Source organism: Heloderma suspectum, chromosome 3 (genome assembly GCF_057233095.1).
Source record: "Heloderma suspectum isolate Gila_16-S chromosome 3, 16-S_ref, whole genome shotgun sequence".
Classification (NCBI taxonomy): Eukaryota; Metazoa; Chordata; class Lepidosauria; order Squamata; family Helodermatidae; genus Heloderma; species Heloderma suspectum.
In genome coordinates, this window is record NC_139460.1 from 191680350 (window position 1) to 191703246 (window position 22897).

The following is a 22897-nucleotide window of genomic DNA, read 5'->3' on the forward strand; positions in this document are numbered from 1 at the left end:
ATTTGCCGTTTTTGCAGCCACATCACATTGTTGGCTCATATTCAGCTTCTGATCGACAACAATTCCAAGATCCTTCTCTCTTGTCGTGTTGTTGAGCCACGTATCCCCCATCTTGTAACTGTGCATTTGGTTTCTTTTTCCTAGATGCAGAACTTGGCATTTATCCCTATTAAATGTCATTCTGTTGTTTTCTGCCCAGTGCTCCAGTCTATCCAGATCACTTTGAATTTTGTTTCTGTCTTCCAAAGTATTAGCTATCCTGCCCAATTTTGTGTCATCTGCAAATCTGATCAGCATTCTCTGCACCTCCTCCTCCAAGTCTTTAATAAAAATGTTGAAGAGCACTGGGCCCAGGACTGAGCCTTGCGGTACCTCACTCGTTACCTCTCCCCAGTTTGAGAAGGTCCCATTGATAAGCACTCTTTGAGTCCGATTCTGTACCAAACTGTGGATCCACCAGATCGTTGTTTCATCTAGCCCACTTGAAGCTAGTTTGCTCATCAGGATATCATGGGGCACTTTGTCGAAAGTTTTGCTGAAGTCGAGGTATATTATGTCTACAGCATTCCCATGGTCCACAAGGGAGGTTACTTGATCAAAAAATGAGATCAGATTCGTCTAGCAGGATTTGTTCTTGACAAATCCATGTTGGCTTCGAGTAATCACTGCATTGTTTTCTTGTAACTGTGCATTTGATTTCTTTTTCCTAGGTGCAGAACTTGGCACTTATCCCTATTAAATGTACACGAGGCTGGTCCAGTCCCTCCAAAGGCTTCATTCTGCCTGTCAGTTTCAGGGACTGAACTTGCCCCTTGTGCCTAAATGGGGCTCTGGCTCCTGAGCAAACAGTCCCAGGGTAGCTCATTAGGCAAAAATCCAGCTTCAGGCCATGAGATTCTTGGCTCAAGCCCAAGGGTGCTTCCCAACGAGGCTTTTACGGCACCATCATCCTGCCTCATGAATGGAACTTTACAAGTGATCTAGACATTTACATCTTCTGCTCATAGCCCTCTTGTGTTTCCCCTTGCTTCTTCCATCCTTTTTCATACCGTGGAAAATCCCACAAATAAGGAAAAGCAGAATAGCTGCACATTGTCTTTTGATTGGGATCACTATGGATCCTGTGTCTGGAAGCACCCAAGAATCACTGCCATAGTGAACAAAACACCCCTGCTATGTTTTTCCATTGGGTTCATGCAAGGGCCCTTTGCAAGCCCCACATTAATGAACAGAGGCTGTGCAGCAGCTGTGCTTACTTATTGTACTACTCGCTTAAGAACTTCCCCTCAAAATGGCGCTCAATACAATTACAGAAGAGTGGATATAATGGGCATTTCCCCCCTCCCCTCTGCCATGCAGTGTTCCTTTAATTTAAATGGCTTCTCCTAGCTCTGCCTTCATTTTGTGAGATGCACATATTTGACAGCCCAATAAAACTGTTCAGAATACGAGCCAATTCACTGTGTTAGCTGACATTTTAGTTTTTTAAAAGGGCAAATTGGTCCCATTAAATTAGATCTATGAGCACAATGCAAGTAATAGGAAAACCTGTCTTATTATAACCTTACATTTGCAATTTCTTTGCTACCTTTCTGCCATTGAGATGAGCCATAACATTCTTCTTTTTTAAAACAAAAAAGTAAAACCACCCAGATTGGGAACTGGATCTTTTGATCACCAAGAATGCTGGGTAAGGCTTAAATCCAGTAGTTCAGAGACAAGATAGGGACTAACTGCCTTTGAACAGAAGACCTGGGCCCCATCTACATGGTACCGTTTTCACCCTTTACTCCATTGCAACTGCACAGCATTTCAGCTTCAAATTAGCTTCTGCAGTGATACACTAGCGATTTACTGCAGGCTTCCCTAACAGACTCTGCCATGCCCTTTTTTTGCCATTATATTTCAGTGCTCAGCTGTGCAGGCCCATGAGCATGGGGGTAAGACACTCCAATGGCTGTTTTGTATTTTAGGGGTTCTGTTGTGTCTTTCTGTCCCTCGTTAGGTAAAAAGTGGGTGTTCTGTGCTCCTTCATTTCCATGCCGTTTGTCAGTTCCCCAGCCTGAGTCTCTTGCGATGGTTAGCAACAAGGCGTGAGCGGTACATGCCTACCCATCACTCTGAAATTGTGGCCAGAGCGAAGTTGGTCCTCCCCCAAGACTCCCCAGCCCTTGGGCACTGAGTCCAAAAGCAACCATTGCGAAGATACGAAGCTGCAAAAATGTGCAAAAGTGTGATTAAATAAATTAAAACGCCTCTCTGTGTCTCTGTAACTGCGCAACTGCGAAGGGACAGGGGGAGTAAAGGGGCATCACAGGGGGATGCAAGTACTATGCACGCCTACAACACACCCACCGCAAAATGCGAAGTCGGTTTGGGGAAGGGACAGACAGCTCGCAACTGTGGGAAACCTGCAGCAAACCAAAAACATCATAGCAAAACGCCTCCTTGGAAATCCGCATTTTCCGAGAGAAACCCACGGATGGCTGCAAATTGGGTCTGACCTGAAGTACCTCGACTCGCAGCCACCCTGGAGTAAAAGGCTCATGTAGATGGGGCCCTGCTTTAGTTGCCTCCCTCATTACGGTTGACACAGCCCCTGTGGTTGCTCCTGTGCTAACTGGGATCTGTGTGAAGCAGCCTTCCTCAACTTGGGTTCCTCCACATGTTCTGAACTAGTAATTCCCATAATCCTTGCCCACTGGCCATGCTGACTGGGGCTGATAGGAATTGGAGGCCAAAACATCTGGAGGGAACCAGGTTGGGGAAGGCTGGTGTAAAGGCTCCTCTTCACATGGCTCCTGTAACAGTGCTTTTCAAACTACATCTGATGCACCTGCCAAGAAGCTAGGTGCTGTTTGTGTGGAATACCTAGCAGTCTTTTAAAGGAACCACATGGGTGGAAGCTTTACACTGACCCTCACTGGCATGGCCACAACCACAAAGGTGACTGCAACCACACCAGTTAAGTGTAGGGGTGGGGGAAGAGTCTAGCGGTCTGATCCTAACACAACTGCTATATTTGGGAGCATTCATCCTCAAAGATAGGAACATTTGTCCCTGGGGAATATAACCCCTAAATGAGCGAGTAAGAAAAAGCCTCAACAACTTCTCTCTATCATATTGGGTCCCAAATCCGAGCACTTCCTGTTTTGCCTGATTCCCATTTCTCTTCTTAGGAAGCATTTCATTCTTCCTGAAAAGCAGAGCAAGGAAGAGGAAGATATTAATGATATTATCATCACCACCTATAACCCATCATATTTTAAAGGCTCAAAGAGGATTAGAAACATAAAAGGAAACCTAGCCTGGGATCCAATGAGCCTCATGTGCACGGCCAAACACTTTGCCATGTGTGGTAATAGGGCTGTTTCCTGTTGCTAGCTACTGAAGCTCTTTGTATGCTGCATTGTTGTTGTTGTTGTTGTTGTTCAGTCGTTCAGTCGTGTCCGACTCTTCGTGACCCCATGGACCATAGCACGCCAGGCCTTCCTGTCCTGGTATGCTGCATCAGAGGTCACTTATCAAGATATGCAGTAAAATGTGTGGCTAAATGGTCATTATGTCTCTACTACTGTTCAGTGGAACCCTTACAATGATATTTCTCTACTTCATAAATCAAAATTAAATACAAATACCCTCTTCTAAATTACCTCATAATGTTAGAGGCATCTTCAGCATCTGGGTCAGCGCAGTATTTGTTGGCAAGGATTAGGCACGCATCTGCTGACTCTATCTGGACACCAAAGGAGAAAACAAACATAAAGAGCACCTGTTTTTTTAAGAGAACTTTTTCTCACCTTATTAGCTTTCATGGAACATTGTCATCCCTGAACTAAGGGTGTGTGTGTGCGTGTGCGTGCACGCGCGCGTGTGGTGCCATGCAGTGAGTTTCCTGGATCACCAAGGAGGTCTGCCTTGTCCTCCAAATCCACCACTCTGCCCGTTGCACCATACTGGCTCGCACATAGGAGACCAAGTCATTCTGTAGACTGAAGTAGCAGAATTCTGGACTGTATCACTTCAAAGAGTGGGGATGGGGTATATTTTAATATTCTCCTCTGTAAAAAAAAGTACTTACAGGACATAGTAAAAATAGCAAATGCTTGCATAGCTTTATCCCTGATGTGATACATAGAGGGAGCTTTTTATAGTCCAGAATATTAGCATGTTGGTTCTGCTGATAATCAGTAAAAAAAAAAAAAGAGCTTCTTTTGGCCCACTCTGAGGCTGGAGTGACCAGTGGATTGGTCAGGCTTGTATCTATACTAGAAACCAATATCAGTTTTATACTAGTTTAACTGTCATGGCTTCCCCCAAAGCAACATGGGAATTGTAGTTTGGTGAGGACACTGAATGTTTTCCATTGGATATCTGTAGCCTTCCTCATAGAACTACACTTTCCAGTTTTCACTGGGGAAATAAAATGACTATTAATACCAGTTTAAATGTGTAGTGTAGTTATATCCTTAGTTAAATGTAGACTCCAAATAGTGGGGTAGAAAATGGAAGGGAGCCATTACCTTTACTCTAGCCAGGTCATGCGGATTGAGAACTGAACCCTGAAAAAATTCCACCTGAGTGAAGTGTCGTTTAAAAAGAGCTTCCAACTCAAGGTTAGGGGAGATACTAAATTGAGAAAAAGACAAAACAAACAGAATAAAGACAGTTTATGAACATCAGCTGTTATTTTTTCTTTTTTAAAAAAAGTTTACAAATAGTTATGGAACCTATTTGTAGGAACCATTTATTTTTTCAGTTCTAATTTTTCTCTTTCTATCTCCTTCAAGGTTGTTAGCAATCCAGATTTTTACTGGTCCAACCAAAATTTTATCTTCCTAGCCAGTTGCCAGATCAGAAAGATAAAACAATGGTTTCACTTCCCTCCTTTGTATAAGAAGCGTTAAAGACAGTATCTTTAAGAAGAGGACCCACTCTGATTTCATTCAAAGGCTGATTCAAATAATCTAGAAAGGCACTACATACTTTTCATGTAGATCCTTCATAAAAACACAACTTTGTTTCACAGTGGGAGGGATTCTACACATCCCGAGGCCACAGTTCAAGATGCCAGGATTGTTTTATACAAAAGTTGGGAATTCTAATCCCCTCCAGCTATCACTTCCATTTTGCTATTCCAGTGTCCTTTGGAAACATAGTCACTGGTAATTAGCTAGACAGGAACAACCCCTAAATACTAGGAGTTTTGCAGATGATCTTTCCTATAATTGTTTCTCGCTTTAATAAACACAATAGGACTTAAAACAACAACAACACAAGACTCTATCATATGCATTGTGCTTTATCCCACAATTCTCACACATTTATAACTTATTTAATCATTTCTGACTGGCAGGATAAGAAGCCACATAGCTTGATGATAAGGGCATTAATGTAAGTCATTTCAGAGTTGTGCTTACAGCACTCAACTGATACAGATAAGTCAAAACTGTATCTCTGCCTTGAAAACAGCTTCTTTTTTTAACTGCCTGCTCTGTAAAACATGCCAGTTCTTATGTTGGATTTTACTGTAATGGCATGCTCATGACAAACAGCGACTAAAGCATTCATGATTGTTGGCAAGGGCATTTCCAGGGAATTAATGCTTGTCTGGAGAAGCTGAGGCCCAATTATTTAAAACAAAGCATGCATGTATTCATAACCAAAAGTATAATTGCTTATGTTTCTTTTTGTTTCCTTGTTTCTGTTCTGTGGTATAGGGTGAGATTGTGAGCTGTGAAATCCTAGAAGTGAGAAAGATTAAGTCCTTATTTGGGGCTAGTTCACACAATAACGTTCATCACTCAATATCTGCAACATTGTGATGGCTTGCATGTGTGAATGAGCCATTACAGAAAACACCAAGCTTGTAAACAACAAAGAGTCTGGTGGCATTTTAAAGACTAACAATTATAACATGAGGATTTTCATGGACTAGAGTCCACTTCATCAGATGCATGAAGTGTTATCCCAAGTTGGCAGTGTAGAAAAAAATGTAAGCAATGAGGTCAGAGGGAAATAAAATGAAAAAATACAGACTATGATAATTATGTTAAAGCTTAAATGTATGTAAAATAATTACAGTCAACATTCACAAGGCAGAGTTAATGATAACACAAACATCCTGGTATTGATAAGCTAATTAACACACGTAATGGGATAAAAAACCATAAACTTGATTCAGGCCACAGGTAATAGAACTGAACTTCTTAACCTCACTGCTGACATTTTATTAGGTTACTTGAGTTGCAAAGCTGCCTTGCACTTGGCCAGACAAGCACAGGGATTACACAGCTTCTTGTGTCCAAGGCTTGAGAAACTCCCTGGGCTTCCTCAAAGTTTCCTGGAGCCTTAAAAAAAAAAAATCAGTCCTTAGGGCTGTTTGTTTAGCATGCCTGAACTGTGATTAGTTTTCAGGATGTGGGGAAAAAGTACACTTATGCTAGAAACACATTCTGTGCAGGTGCAAATTCTTATTTTAATTCTGACCTACAGAATAACTTATCAGGGATATGTATGTTTGATCCATAACACATCCAAGCATTACTACATGGGCAAATTCATATTCTGAATTAGTGAATGACCAACTTCAGCAGGATCACTAATTTCAGCCAGTCCCCTCCCCCCGCAAGTTGGATTTTGACATTTCTCCAGCATACACAGACAGAATATATAACGCTTGTCATGGTTATCTCCTTGTTAATGGCCAGAATTGATTATGACTTAGGGCGTGATCCTGACCCGAATATCTGAAAGTGTACAGAGTGAAGCCTTTTAGTTCCAAGTCCTGGGAGTTACAGGATGACAGGCTATAAAGAAAATTTGGATCCGTAATCAGTTTTGTTAAATTATTTGGATGATTTTCCCTTTAATTAGCAATAAAACGCCTATAGCCAATCCTAAAGTAGCACGAAAAAACTGTATTACTTATGGCAGTGCCTTTCAAACTTCTTGCCTTCCCACAATCCTTCCCACCTTCAATTGTCTGCTGAGGAGCTCCTGCACAATTGCAACCACTGAAACTCAGGCTTGTTGCAGAAAATTTTGGGCATCTTCTACACAGCATGTTCCTGGGGGTGCTTGCCATGACAGCTGGGCCTCAGCCTTGCCCTGCATGAATGGAGGGCAAAACTCCACTTTATGGTAACACATTTATTTAAATCTGTGCTTAAATGGGTCACTTTTATTTTGGAAGAAAAAGCAGCTGCAGGGCCTTGATCTAGAATGAGCTCCCAAGCTGGATCAGAGGTCCTTGCTAGTGTCCTGCCTATCATCCCCCCTCTGCCCTGCACTTATTTGTCCCAAAGGTGTCATCTGCAGCAAACAGTACTTTCAGGGCAAATAGCAGACAGGAGAAGATTTTCAGCAGAAAATGGCATGCAGCCTGGATCCAGGTTGGGAGCATGTTCAGAGTGAGGTCCCTGTATCCACTTTTTCATCAAAATAAAAATGCCAAGTTCAAGCATGCTTTCTAAAAAGCATGTTCGTTGTGACATAGAATTTATGTCCCAGGATTGAATGCAACCAAGAACACATCCTGTGGCATGCACAGCAAGGGGAAGCTGGTAGTTGTGGGTAAGCTTGCTTCAAGAAACCCTGCTCAGAGTCAATGATCTTCACATTAAGGAACCACTAAGCCTACAAGGAACCCCAGGATTCCTCAGAACAGAGACTGCAAACCACAGAGCAAGGCACTGGGTGTGCTTTAGAAAATACTGAGACCAGCATGTAAAAAGCCAAATGCAGACCACCAAACATGGAGGCACAGAAGCAAGGCTGGACTGTTCTTTAAGTAGGCTTGGGATTGAAGCCTCAGTCCCATAGTGCATCCCTGCCATGTTCTCAAAACAATGTTTTTTTCAAGGTGCCTTTAAGATTGGCAGTGAGTCAAAGAAGGGCATTTGTACATTCTGTGTGCTCACTTGAATTATTTGTAGAATTTCTTGTTCAAAAGCAGCCCCCCCCCCCCCCCCCGGCTACTATCTAAACTATCCCATAGCCAATGAAGTGGTCTGGCACAACAGCATATTAAAAGGAAACTGTTACTGATCTTGCATGTGGTATTTTCCCAAGGTTTCTGTTGCCAATGTTTCTCAGTCCACGTGCAGAACATACACATACCTTGGCTCATCTGCCCTTTGTTTCTCTCTCTAAAAAAAAATAGCATCATGGTCTGATTGTTTACTTACTTATGCAGAAAGACGATTTCTACGTTCACATCATCCCTGTCCTTGTGCAGGAAGTCCTTCAAGAAGTTGGACACACTTTCCAATGTTATGTGGCCACAGACAACAATGTGCCTGGGACAGAAAAAAAGGGGCACAGTTAAATTTGCTGAAAAAACAACCAAGAAGGAACACAAGCAAGCTCACGAAAACAGGAGAATCTATTTTCTTGCAGAAAAAAGAAACATGTAAAAAAAGAAGTACTAATCTACTAATGTGTCTCCAGTTCAACCCTGAAAAAGAGAAAGAATAACACCACAAAATCCTGAGAGACCAAACTACTCCTGCCATTTAATTTAGCAAAGAACTATTACAAGCAAATGGCCAAATTATTATGCATATAATAATGAGACTTGGGCCCTCGGGCTGTCCATTGCCTCTGGCTTTCGCATGCCAGCTTCGATTCTGGTCTGTTTAAACTAGAGTTTCTCCATTACATCTGAAATTTCAGTATACTAACCATGGTCTTAAATCAAGAAGAAACTACGGTTTAAACAAACCAGGATTGAAGTGCCAAAGCCAACCTGTGAAGAGATTATGGGAGGGCGGGCCTGACAATTACTCCTGGCTTGCTAAACCATAGTTTAGCAAGCTGAGATTGTTTTGTTCAAACTAGCACCATAAAGGCTTATGAAGCAGGATGTGTAGGAGTATGGATCCGTATTTATATCCTGTTGCCATATAGTCATGTTATATTTAATATCAAAGGTCTGTGATCTTCTGACCTTGCTGGACTAAGCCTGACTTAAAACCAGTTGTCTTGCTTGCTGAAAGACTTAGAGCGGGTGGGAGGTTTCAGCCAAACATACCACATTTATTGTCTGTTATAGTGAAAGCTTACTTTAGTTAAGGATATTAATCTAAAGAGAAATTATTCTAAATTATTCTCCCTGCAGAAGTTTTGTAAAGGAACCAAAATATTTCCTGAAATCATGCACTGATTAAAAGGTATATTTGGGGTGCATGAAACATGAGACAACATGAAACAGACCTATTTTCCTAAAACTAGTCTTTCTTTAGTTAGTTAAAGAAGTGAGGACTCTTTCACCATATCCTCAAGTTAATATGTCAGGATACTTACCAGCAGAAAACACTGTTCAACCTTGTTGCTTAAAACATTCTTCCTTTTGCTATTTGACTGTTGTTTCCCATAAATTCACACACATAATTTTACTATGTAACTTGCAATGTGTCTTGTGTGATTTAGAATCAAATGAATACTCATAACGATATATAGGGAACATGTTTTAGCTAGACAGCTGCACTGACTCCAGACAAGTACATCAGGAGCCACATGCCAGCAGTTGGCAAGGCTAGAGCCCAAAGTGCACTGGGCCACCCCCAACTGCTGTCACATGGCCCCCAGCAGCCTTGCCAAGATAGGCACACACATCCACATACTGTTTACCCTTGTCTGTCTGTCTCTCTCACACTCACACACACACCATTTCCACATGCATGCCCCATTCTCACATGCACTCCCCCCCCCCATCCCCGGAAAGGCAGTGTACTGCCTATGGAGGGAGACAGTGATCTCTCCAGACATGCAGTTTGCTGCCTTCCCCTGCTGCACAGTGACAAAGGAGCTCCCTTTGTCAATCTGCCGCATAGTACTGAAAAGACTGAGGGCCTAAATGAGGGGATGGCCAGGGTAGGACAGAGTCCAAAATGTGTGGGTCAGAATTACCACTCCCATTCTCCCCTTCAAAACTTCACAACAAGGCAGGCCAGTGTAAGTATTCCCATAATCCAGCTCAAGAGCTGAGGGCATAGCTGTTTGCCTCAGGCCATTTGCTGAGTAAATGGCAGAGGTATGCTCTGGAGACCTTCCAGATTGCATATCACACCTTTAGCCACTGTGCTTCACAGACATGCAAATCTATTAATATGCCCCTTTTAGGGCGATACCTTCCCCTTTTCTACATTCAGATAAAGTATTTACATTGTTAATTATGCTGTAGCCTTTTATCATATAATGAGATTACAACTCTCCTTGAAAAGATTGTGTTTTACAATTTATTTTACTTACTTAAAACATTTGTATACTACCCTTCACATCACATTCCAGGATTGTTTATAACAATGTGTCACAAAGTGTGCCCCCTCTGCCAAGGGGAACATGTCCCTCTGTCCTCTTTCCATCCCAAATGACTACGGGGACCACATAAATGCAGCAATTGTAGATTTTATTAATTCTTGTTACAGCACAGGATCAGTCAAATCAGTAGCTGCAGGATCAGGATCTCCTCTTGGTACCTGTTGTAAGTAGTTCCAGGATAAGGCACAGAGTCTCTCAATCAATAACAGTAAGTATGTGCAGGATCCTGGATACAAGGTCCCAGCATGAGGTAAGTAGCTGTAGGACTGGGATGGAGGCTCTCAGGGCAATACTGGTTAAGTATCTGCTGGAGCAGGCTGAAGGTCTACAGTGCAGGTAGCTGTGGGTTGGAGTGCATAACCCTAGAGCAATAGCTGTAGAATCTGAGGGACTGCTTTCATACTGCTACTTGAGGTTGATGAGTAGTTGCAGAATTAGGATGAGCTGTTCCTGAGCTTGCTGGGGAATTAAGCAAAGTCTTTTCTCATCCACCAATTCTTGTAGGTGTCTGACTGCTGCTGACTGCACAGGTAAGTCTCTTTTAGGTTTGCTAGCAGACCCTCCTCTGCTTTAGGTCCCTGGCCTTCAAGGAAGCCCAGCTGCTCTTCTCCCCTTGCCCCTTCTTTATCTTCCAGTCTGTGCTACTGCTAGTTGCTCCTTTCAACTACTCTTCCTGAACCTCTTTACTCTAACTCCTTTCCCCTTCCCCTGAGCTTCTAGCCTCCAGGCTTCTATCCTGTGCTTCTGCCCACCTCTTCCTCCTCCCTCAGAGTCCTGGACCCATTTAAAGAGCCCCTGCCTGCATTCCCTTTTCTTCCATTCAACAAGCCCTAACTGTGGCTGGCTACTGCTGCTAGGCAACCAGGAATACCTAGGGGACTGTACAGTGACCCCTGATGCCTCCTCACACAATGTATATAATAAATTATTAAAAACCTAATACAATACAGTAATACACTATATTTACATGTTAGTTAGACCCAAATATTTGTGCCAAAAGAAGGCAGTGAGTCGAGCTCTCAGTATGCTGGACTGGACTGGAATGACTAACTAAGGGCTTGAAGTTTCTTTTTTGTTTTGTTTTTTATAGGTGTATTTAATGGAAACAAGTAAAATAAAAAGTGGCTCCAAAATGCAGTGGAAGCATTAACTACATAATTTACAGCTCAGTCCTTCAACATGCTTACACAGGGGTGAGTCCCACTATGGGACTAATTTCCTAGAAACTATTATTAGAGTTGCAGCCTTAACATACCATTGCAAATGAGCAACCAAAGGATCAGATCTGACAGCAGGGTATATGGCAGCATTTCATTTAATGTTCTGTGACACAGCCTCCAGTGATATCTCAATCCTAATTACATTTACTGAGAAGTAAGTGTCTTTGATTTCACTTGAAGTTCTTTCCAAGCAAGTCTACTGCAGATCACAGGGGGCTGGTAACCCCAACTGACTTCAGTGAACTGTATTTCCAAGTGATAGAATAGCTTATGATTTCTATAGAATGTTGACAATTGTACTGTTTTTGCTAACTCTTTCATGCATAAACTAGTCTTTAAAAATGGATGGGAATAACCAACTGAGGGCTCAGGTTTTCTGTTACAACACAGCTGCTGTGGTGACTTTCAAGGTCTGTGCTGTGTTTTCTTGCCTGAGGATGTACAGAACTACACCTGCAGCAAGTGCAAGCTGATATCCCTATTAGAAGAGAAGGTACAAGGGCTTCTGATGTGCCTATCTATGCTTCGGCTTATCAGGGAAGCTGAAGAGTTCCAGGAAGTGCTTCTGGAAGGACCACAGGAAGGGGCACTTTCTAAGAAAGAGGAACAAAACTAGATGCAGGAGGCAGACATACAGATGAATGTCTCACAAAGGAGTGGATAAGCAGGAAGCATTATGTGTCTGTCTTTGCAGCTGTGCAATCGATTCCAGGGCCTCCCCATGGGCAATGATTCAGGACACTGGAACAAGAACAACTGCCCCAGGCTCCACAAAGCACATAGGAGGACACAAAGGCCTCTGTGGATGGAAGGAATCCTGCTGCTGCCCCAAGGAGGAGACATGGTGACTCTCTGCTGAGAGGGACAGAGGCAGCAGTGTGCCATCCTGACAAGTCACCCTGGGAGGAGTGTTGTCTCACTGGTGCGCATATCCAAGATGTGACAGAAAGCTTCCCAAGACTCATCAAGCCCTTTGACCATTATCCCTTCCCACTAATCTATCTGGGAACAAATGTTACTACTAGACACAGCTTTTAATGTATTACAAGTGACTATGAGGCCCTAGATAGGAAGATGAAGGACACAGGTAGTGTTTTCATCACTCTTTCCTGTTAAAGGTTGTGTCCTAGGAAGGCAGGGAATACTGAACATGAATAATTGGCTATGCTGATTGTGTCATCAGGAAAGATTTGGATACTTGAACTGTGGTCTATACTTCCATATTGAAGGACTTGTAGTGAGAGATGGAAGGAGTCTCACATTAGGAAGGCTTTAAACTAAAACCTGCAGAGGATGCTGATGAAATCCCAGAAGACAGAATTACAACAAGTACTGGGGACAGAAGCATGAATGGTACAAGTACCCACTAATACACAAGAAAAAAAACAGTAACAGAGTGATTATTGTATACAACCCATGGTTTAAGATGCCTCTCTATACCAATGCACAGAGTATGGGAAATAAACTTGAAATCTTAATACAGGAAAGCAAATATGATTGAGTAGGCATAACTGAAACCTGGTAGGTTGAGGCTCATAGGAATTGCAGGGGATAATTTAGTCAAAAGTAGCAGACCAAATAAGAAGGGAGGACTGGTGACATTATATGTAAGAGATGAATACACATGAGATTAAATCCATGAATCTAAGCATGGAAGGTCAGCTGAGAATGTTTGGATACAAAGAAAAGGAGAGGGAAACAATAGTAATATCACTGTGGCAGTCTGCTACAAACCACCAAGACAGGCAGAAGTAGGGATGGTGTGGGCACCCAATTCTATCCGAGAATCTGGTGGAGCCACCCGTGCCTGCATCCGAGCCCCGTTCGCTGAGACCTTGCCCCCACTCGCCCCCTGTCCATGCTCAGTGAACAGCCCGCACTCACCTTGGTGGCCTTGTTGAGCTCTGCAGTTGCCATTTTTTGAAAAATAAAATGGTGATCGTAAAAATGTGCATAGTTGCGTATGCACGAAAATGTGCGTTTTGTGAAAAAATTGCATTTCATGCATGTGCAAATATGCGCATTTTCACATACACAAATATGCACATTCGCAAAATAAGCATTTTGCATATGCAAGTATTATATATATCATATGCGCATTCATAAAATGGACATTTTTGTGCATACACAAATTTGCACACTTTGTGATCACCATTTTATTTTTTCAAAAAATGGTGACTGCGGAGCTCAACGAGGCCGCCAGAGTGAGTGTGGGCTGCTCACTGAGCACGGGAGGGGCTTGAGTGTGGTCTGGGGAAAGGCAAGTGGGACCAGGGGCTGGGCGGGCATCTGGAGAACCGAGACAGGGATGGGTTCACATATCGGTAGGCAGAAGACTTGGATGAGGTCTTCCTAGATGGGGTTACCACATTTTCAAAGAGGAGAGACATAGTAATGGGAGACTTCAACTACCCTTTAATTACCCGGTTGGAAGTCAAACTCTGCTAAGAATGAAAGGTCTAATTCTTTGCTGACCTGACTTGCCTTGCTGACGATTTCATCTTGCAGCAGGTAGAAGAAGATACACAGGAATTAGCTAACTGTGTCCTGATCCTCACCAACAGGGAAGAACTGGTTCATGAGTGGAAAGTAGTGGAGACTTTGGGTGTAAGTGACCTTGGAATTCACGAGGGAAAGGAAAGCCGAGCATTGTCAGACATGCACCCTGGACCTTACAAAAGCTGATTTCAACAACTTTAAAAAAATGCAGTCTCATGGGTAGAAATACTTGAGGAGAAGGGAGTTCAAGATGGGCAGGAGTTTCTTAAAAGCAAGATATTGACGGCACAACTGCAAACCATTCCAGTGAGCAAGAAAAACTGGAGGCATCTAAAGAAACTGGGGTAGCTAGATAAGTAGCTTGCTGATGAGTTCAGATTTAAGAGAGACATGCATAGCAAATGAAAGGGGCCGGGGGAACCACCAAGGGTGAGTACAAAAGACTAGCCAAGGCTTGTAGAGAGAGTGTCAGGAGGATAAAAACTAGAGCTGTGCACAAATGGCCTCTCAAAATTCTCCATCCTATTTGTGGGCAGAGAAACTGGGGGGACAATTTCACCAAATTAATCCTACGGGAGGAGAAATTCTCCAACAGTTTCTCACAATAGGGCTCACTATTGGCAGGGGTTGTAGCACAAGTCCTTTCTTTTTTCCTAAGGGTTTTTGATTTACTGCACTGCTTCTGTAGGTGGCAACAGCATCAACTGTGTTGAGGCTTCCACTTTTTTGAGGCAGAATTTTTAACTTCTTTTAGTAGTATTTTTGAGTTTACCTAATCATTGTGAGGTGGCTGAGGGTGCTGTGTGTGTCTGTATCACACATCTTTCCATTACTCTACAACTTCCCAGGTCACCTGCCCTTTCTGAACTGAACAAGCCCCATGGGAGGAATAGACTCACGATGTCTTCAGCTTTAACTGAAGCTGAGAAGCAGCTACAGGCTGCCACAGAGATGACTGTACAATGACAGGACACTCATGCACACTCCTCAGCCACCTCATAAGGTAAGCACAAGAACCCCAAACTCAACCCATGAGAATTTCTCCAAAATTTCTCCTCCTTTGAATTTCTTTTCGAAAGCGATTTCTTTTCTATCAAATTAAATGAGAATGGTTGAAAAAAATGTGGGAGAAATTTTTGGCACAGCACTAATAAAAACTTATTTAGAATAACAAAAAGGGGCTTATGGGATTTTGCTTTGTTTTGCTATGTTCTGACCAAGAGGAAAAGAGGAAAGTGTACATGACAAGCCAAAAATAGGTCAAATGATGAAGGGAAGGAGTTGTAGCCAAAGATAGGTGAAGAGGTAGTCCAGCATTTAGCCATTCTAAGGGCTTTTCTACATGAGCATTTTAACCCTCCACTTTACTGAGGTTTCTGCTTCAGGATTCTTTGTGGGATTAAGCTCGATGACTTTTTCCCCCCCGGAGCTTTTGTTTCTCTGCCTTTCTATATGTTCCACTACACAAACACTATGTGGTACTGCGGTATAGCAGAAATGCACAAATACATCTGGGTTTCATGCCGCTGTTCACAGAAATACCAGACTTTCCTCATTAGAAAAAAAAATGCTATAATGGTTGCAAAGAATGGCAGAGGCCTTGGAGGATGACAACATCACATAAAGCACCCACAAACTGCCATGATTGAGGAATCATGAGCACACAATAAATGACTCATCCAGAAAATACATAAATGAATTTGAGCCTTCAAGGCCAAATTGCACCCTAGGGTACTAAAGGAACTTGCAGATGCAATCTCAAGAGCCTCTGTCCATAGTTTTTGGAAATTTTTGTAGAACAAGAGATGTGCTGTGAGACTAGAAGCAAGTAAATGTTGTCCCTATCTTCAAAAGGGGTGGGGGAGAGGATCCAGGCAACTACCCACCAGTCCGTTTGATGTCAATAGCTGGCAACGTTCTGGACAGACAATTAAACGGTCAGTCTGTGGGCATTTAGGAGAAAAATGCAGAGATCACAAAGAGCAAGCATAGGTTTTTCAAGAATAAGTCATGCCAGACTAATGTTATATCCTTTTTTGATAGAATTACTAGACTGTTAGGTCAGGGGAATGCTGTGGACATAGCGAGGTAGTTCACACAACACGCGAACCTACACTCAGTTGCTGAGTATGGCTTGTTTTGAACTGTGGGTTGTTTGTTGAACCATGGGTTAGCATGTTATCTGAATGCAGCACGTTTTCCACAGGGTGGGTTATCATGTTGTCTGAATGCAGTGGGTTAGCATGTTGTGTGACCACCCCCTCAAGTCTTGATTTCTGTAAGGCTTTTGACAAGGTCCTCCATAATAGTCTAATGAGGAAACGGCTGAAGAAGGTGGGTATGTTTACCTTGGAGAAGAGATGATTAAGAGGTGATATGATGGCCATTCAAATACTTGAAGGAGTGTCAAATAGATGATGGAGCAAATTGGTTTTCGGTTCAGTCAGAGGGTAGGACCTGAACCAATGGGTTCAAATTACAAGAAAAAGCATTTAGACTAAACATTAGGATCCCTTTCGGATGGTACAAGCTGTTTGACACGCTGCCTCAGAAACTGGTGGTCTCAGACATTTTTAAGTAGAGGCTGGATGGCCACCTATGAGGGTGCTGTGATACTGAATTTCCTGCATCGGCAGGGACTGGACTACATGATGTTTGAGATGGCTTCCAACTCTATGAGTCTACAGTTTCATTGCTCATAAGTATATAACAGTTGGCTGCAAATGCAGTATTATACTTCAGTGCCATTCCTGCCATTTATTTCCCATACTTGCTTGCCATTCCTGATATCCTTTGGTGAAAAATGGGTTGGCCAGAGATGATCACTTACTGGTATCCTACTACAGTGCACATATAACCAATTGGTAGGCCACCATCCTGACACTTGGTGTGGGGAATGTTGCTACTCCCACACTTCTCCAGATTTCTTTTCAAGTGCAAAGTATGGAGAAATTCACCACATGACTTGGCAGAACAGTGCAAGTGAACATCTTACAAAGTTATAAGGTTCATAATGTGGAAAGCTACCACTTCCTAAATGGTCATCTGTATTCACCCATGGTGGCAGAAACAGAAGGCTGAAGTTCATTGTGTAAAGACAACGGCACCAAGCTGTTTAGTATTCTGATCTCATAGAGGGTCACTGAGCCTTTGCTGTGCAATGCTGCATTCTTTAGCTGGCATCTGAGATGACAGCAGGTGGTAGATAATAAGCAAAGCACTTTCAGAGGTAACATTTAGACCATCCAGGTCACTCCTATTTTGTAATTGTTTTGAACACATTCCAATAAATGTGTGTGGGGGGAAATCATTGGCTGCAAGCAATGACAGACAAGGAGCAAGCAATCACCATCCATGTAATTTACCATTGAGGACGTTATGAGTGTCTGCCCTTGTTTCATAATTTGGTGCTTGACTAAGAATGTGAAAAATAATCGTGGGGGTCTTGTTGGTGGAAGGATAATGGTGCAGAACAATGGATAAATCAATAACAAGCACAAAGACATTATTAAAATCACCATCCAATGTAGTTATATTTGCAGTGGTATCATTAGTGGCTATGAAATTGCACCATTATATAAATACAGCACATCTTCTATAACATTGCTTTCTTCAATGGGCCAGAAAGAGCATGTTAAGTAAGTAGATCTTTTTTAAAATCATTGTAATGATTCAATCTATATGTTTATATCCAGGGTTTTTATTATTAACTCAGAATGTGTGTGGTCTACTGACTACAGGGGATATGCTAAAGGGCACAGAGAGAAACAAGTAGGGTCTTAGGACCTTAAAGAAATGCCAGGAGATGGAGATGTGGCAGAAATTTGGCTGAAGTAGGAAGAAGTAGGGGAGAAACAACAAATGGTATATAAGAGGCAAAGGGAGATGCCAGAATTAGTGAGCAAAGTGGCACAGGATGAGTTGAACCAATGTCTCCTTTGCAGAGCAGTGGATGTCAAGTGGAGGAAAGGGGTGCTGTACTGCCACCTTAGTCCAAGGCCACTTCTGCTTTCCTTCTGGGGAAAATCCCTTACTCTCCAGTGGGGTCCCTCCTCCACCACCGATGCTGGGGGAGTTTGTTCCTCCCCAGCTATGAATAGGTGTGGCTCTGGATACATCCCAGTATGATCATATCTAACTCTTTCCATACAGGTTTTTCACAATAGCCCCTGAAACAACATCATTAAAGTTGTTACCATGTTCATCCTGGGAATTAAGAGGTGCAGCACATAAGATTATATCTGTTTTAAGAATATTTTTAATATTTTGAGTATTTTAAAAATTGCAATTGCCCTGCCAGATCACATTAATGAAAATGCATCATTACATATCTCAAGAAAATTCCAAACTGGGTAATGAAACTATATTACATAAGAACCATATCAAAGGACTAGCTGAAAGCACATTAACATAGGGTGCTACCTTATACCAGGTCAGACTATTTGTCAATCCAGCCAGGGGTTCTCCAGGGTCTCCAGGAGAGGTCTTTCTCACCATCTTTCTCACTTTTAGCTGGATATGTCAGGGATTGAGCCTATGCACTTCTGCATGCAGAGTAGGTGCTCTAGCACTGTGGCCTCTCTTCAACTGCCTGGTATTTGGCTTTAGGTAAGGCACATTATAGTACATAGACCACGTACCATGTACAGTCATCCAACACAAGGTGAAAACGAATATCCAGATGATTTACTGTACAGATGAAAAATAGGCAAAGGCCCTAAATATACATAGAGCTGATGACCTGCCTTAATAATTCCAAGGCTTGTGCACATCTATAATAGCTCAGATTGGTTCTAACCATTGTTGGAGCAAGTTGTTAGCCTTGTAGCTATCCAAGGTCCCCCGGCTTTACCCAACCTGCTCCCTGGACTGACTGCCTTGACAATTCCATACAACTGCATCTGCAGCCTGAGAACCCCACTGTGCTCTGTGACAGCCCCCCTCCCCATAATCAGGATAGGACACACAGATCCAGCATAGAAAACACGGGCAAAAATTGGAGATTTGGGGTCTGTTGACATCAGGCCTCTGGGGCCTCCTTTCATTATCATTTATTCATTTTTTGGCCTGGTGCTAACACAAACGCTGGGTCCAAGTGGCTAGATTTTCTGATACAGGCACCATTTAAATGTCTCCATAGTGCAAGCAGTGTCTGCAACATAGTTAATGGTGGCTAACTCCCAGTACAAATGAACAGCTTACAAAGTTGTTACAATCACCATGTGGAAAGCATTATCCAAGACACAGGACAACAGGATGAGTTGCTGAGGTGCATACGGGGTGCACTATGACAGAGCCTATACCGCTGCTGACACTGGGAGGTGGCGAGGCTTAAAGAGCCATTTGCCTGTGTTTCAAGCTGAGCAGCTAAAGTACATGTCGGGAGGACTCTGTGTTCACCATGAGGAGAGTATTAAAGTGGCTGTTCTTTGCTCATTTCAGGAGTGAGTCAATGGGCACAGTCACGGTTTTTAGCCCTTCATCCATCCATTGCCCAGCTAAAAACATGGCCTCAGTTAAAACTTACTCATCAGCAGAGGGTAATTGGTCTATCATCCAATGTTGAATATGAAAGGCATGCACAGAGATGGCAGAAGAAAACTCATGAAACAAATGTTCAGTTTATATCATCCAACAGTCCCTCTCTTCTCTCTCAGGCTTATTCCCATGCGATTCTCTGACAGAATTCTTCCTTCAGTGGCCACACCACAAAACAAAATCCACACAACCTTAACTAAATACCTGTGGGAACATGAAACTCAAAACCTGGCCAGTTGGCTGCAACTACTTCTACTCCATCTTCTCCCCCTCCTCTGTCCTCTCTGTCATACAATCACATAAACAGAGAGAGGGAGGGGGGAGTTTCTGCTTTTTTTCCCCAAACTCTCTCTTGCACAACAAGCATCACAATTTTCTCTTAACAGAGCTTCTATGCATGCAACCAAATCTACAATAATCTCTCCACATGGCTATGCCATCGTCATGCAGACTACCCTTTTGCCATGTGCTGCTTTACTGCTGAAAGGAAATGAAGAGATGACTGCACTTTTCACAGCAAGCATCTATTGGTCTCCACATGCCACTTGGCACAATTCAGAGGTATACACAGCAGGCAAATCTTGCTATTAAGCAGAAACTTGTTTCCGTGCCTGCCTCCATTCTCCAGCTGTCGTCCCATCTCCAATATCAGTATTCTACCTTTTCTTGTCTATAATCAACACAACCTGTTGTCCGTGGTGGATGGCTTCTGTTATCATCCTATCCTTGGCTTGTTTTACTTCTCCCACAATCCACTGCCATCCGTCTGTATCATATGCTTCAGTCCAAAACTGGTTTCCTTTGCACAATCCATGATGTCCTTCTCACTCAATGTCAGGCATCACATACTCTACCTTTACTTGTTGACTTCCCAATGACCTCTCAAGCACTGCATTTATTTCCAATTCAGTGTTCAGCATTTAATCAGTAAACTGTAGACCATGTAGTAATCAAGCCGATGTTGAACCCTTCAAATATTAAGCATTTCCTTCACAAAAACAGATTATTTATTTAAAATATTTATTTCCTGCCTCTTAATCATACTGATTCACTAAATAAATTCATAAAAAACCAATACTTCTGTCTTATCTGGACTGAGTTTAATAGTTCTTGTCCATCCCATTATCAATTATTTGTTCAGGACCTCCATAGTAGTACATAGAGTCAATAGAAAGGAGAGATAGAGCTGTGTGTCATCAGCATACTGATAACACTTTACCCCAAATACCCAGACAATGTCTCCCACCATTTTCATGTAGATGTTGAATAGCATGGGGATGGAACCCTGCAGGACTCCATAGCAAAAATGCCAAGGAACCAGGCAGCACAGTATCAGCTCCGGCCAGCCAGATAGGAACCAAGCCACAGAGCATGGTTCCCCCATTTTCAATCATGGCCAAGAAGCCCAGAAAGATACCAATGCCTGAAGTTACTGAAAACTTCTGAGTGGTCCAGGAACCAAAGCCAGCCTGGAAGCTGGATTGAAATGGGTCTAGAGATGAGGAAATTGAAATAGGAATGCCTGCAGCAAACCTACCACAACCCTCTTGAGCACCTTGGCCAAAAATGGCGTATTGATCACTGGATAATAATTCTTAAGATTGTCCAGGTCCAATGAAGTTTTCTTCAGGAGTGCTCTCACAATCACCCCGAAGACCCAAGGAGCCATCCCTTTTCAGCTAGATGTAATCAGTCATGATAGACAAGGGTCAAGCAAGCAGTTCATGGATGGAACAGCTCCGATTACCCTATCCATGTTCTCTGGTTACAACAAGTGAAAGTTATCCAAGCCATAGCAATGAGTCCATTCTCTGAACACATCTTGTACTGGTACTGTGTCAAAGAGTCAAACTAGTCTAGACAACACGTTAAATGTATGCATGCGTTTCACATTGTCTTGTATTTGCCCGGAGAGGGAAGCCACCATTGGAGCCAATGGCATCTTCACGGGTGGGATGGCAGATGGGAGGCTGATTTTCAGTGGGACTGTCACACAGAGGGAAAGAGTTAGCTCACGTCACCACACATAATAGTCCCAATCCTGATCCCCCAGGCTGTTATTTTTTAAAATAAAACATTAAATATATATACCATTTCATGTATTTGAGTTTGGAACAGAAGTGAGTGATTTACAAATAAGCTTCCAAACTTACAACGTTATAATGTTGAGGGGGATGATCCAAAAGTCCCTGCACCACTCAGGGAAGCTCCACCAGACAACTTTGGTGACTGCTGAATAGGATTGCTGCTTAAGCCTGTTTACCTAGGCCACTTCGGGAGTTGAGTGGTGAGGAAGACTTTAGAAAAGCCCAGAGCTGCTTTTTGATACAAGCTGTTCTATGCAGCAAGAAACTGTTTATAAAGAATAGCTAGGATAAGGTTTGCACAAGGTGTGATGCCAGTAAACTGACTACTGCTTGCATGCTGACTAGGGATGTCTGCCATGCAAGAATCCGGCCTGTTTAGGGCCTGTTGGATTTCAGCACTGCCCCCAGCTCAGCTTGCCCTTGCGAGACAAGCCAGAGGTCCACCCCCGAAATCTGGGAACTTGGTGGCATGGCAGTGGAGTGATGGGAACGCACCCCACCCACCCTTCTGCTACTATGCTGCTGCAGTGGCACTGTGCCCCCCCCCCGCACCACTGTCGTCGTTGCAGCACAACGCTCTCTCTGTCCCTGCCACAGCGAACCCACTGTGCGCAAATGTCTCCTTCTCCCTCCTGGGTCCTTGAAGGGAGAAGAAGACATCACAGCACCCCTCTACCCCCATGCAGAACCACCTCCACTGCTGCGGCATGATGCTCTCTCTGTCCCTGCTGGTGGCTTTTTGTTTGTGAGAATTTGTTTTGTGAGAATTTTGTTTCAGTTCGTTTTTTATATGAATTTACCAAAATTTGCAAAGTTCTTCAAATTCAGGAGAGAAAGAACTTCAGATATGAAAACGTTTAACACAGGAAAACCTGAAACTGACATATTCATCCATCCCTACTAGCTCCCAGTTCATTTTGAAGCACTGGTGCTTGTCTTTAAAACCCTAAACAGTTTGGGACTCAGGTATCTAGAGTACCACCTTCTTCTACACAAGCCTGCCCAAAACCATCACAGAAGCCCTTCTCCAGATTCCCCCACCTTCTGAAGTTAGGCAGGTGGTAACTGGTAAGGGAGTTGTAGCTCCCCACACGTAGAAGGCCCTCCCTAGAAAGGCTTATCCAGTACTAATAAATCTGATGTTCTTTTCAAGTCAGGTGAAGACCTTTTAAAAAAAAAATTCACCCAGGCTTTTCTCAGCATGTTACCTAAGTTTTAATATTTCTGACA

At 42.9% G+C, this 22897-nt stretch overlaps 1 protein-coding gene across 3 annotated transcripts in view; it reads right to left on the minus strand.

Annotated features, from left to right (window-relative positions):
* KCNMA1 (potassium calcium-activated channel subfamily M alpha 1) overlaps nucleotides 1-22897 on the minus strand; it is an 829668-nt gene that overhangs the window by 239896 nt on the left and 566875 nt on the right. For all 3 annotated transcript variants that reach the window (XM_084845225.1, XM_084845223.1, XM_084845224.1), the window contains exons 10-12: nucleotides 8190-8300; nucleotides 4524-4629; nucleotides 3654-3736 (exon numbers count right to left, since the gene is read on the minus strand). In XM_084845225.1, coding sequence (XP_084701351.1) covers nucleotides 3654-3736; nucleotides 4524-4629; nucleotides 8190-8300 — 300 coding nt within the window. The remainder of the gene's footprint in view (nucleotides 1-3653; nucleotides 3737-4523; nucleotides 4630-8189; nucleotides 8301-22897) is intronic.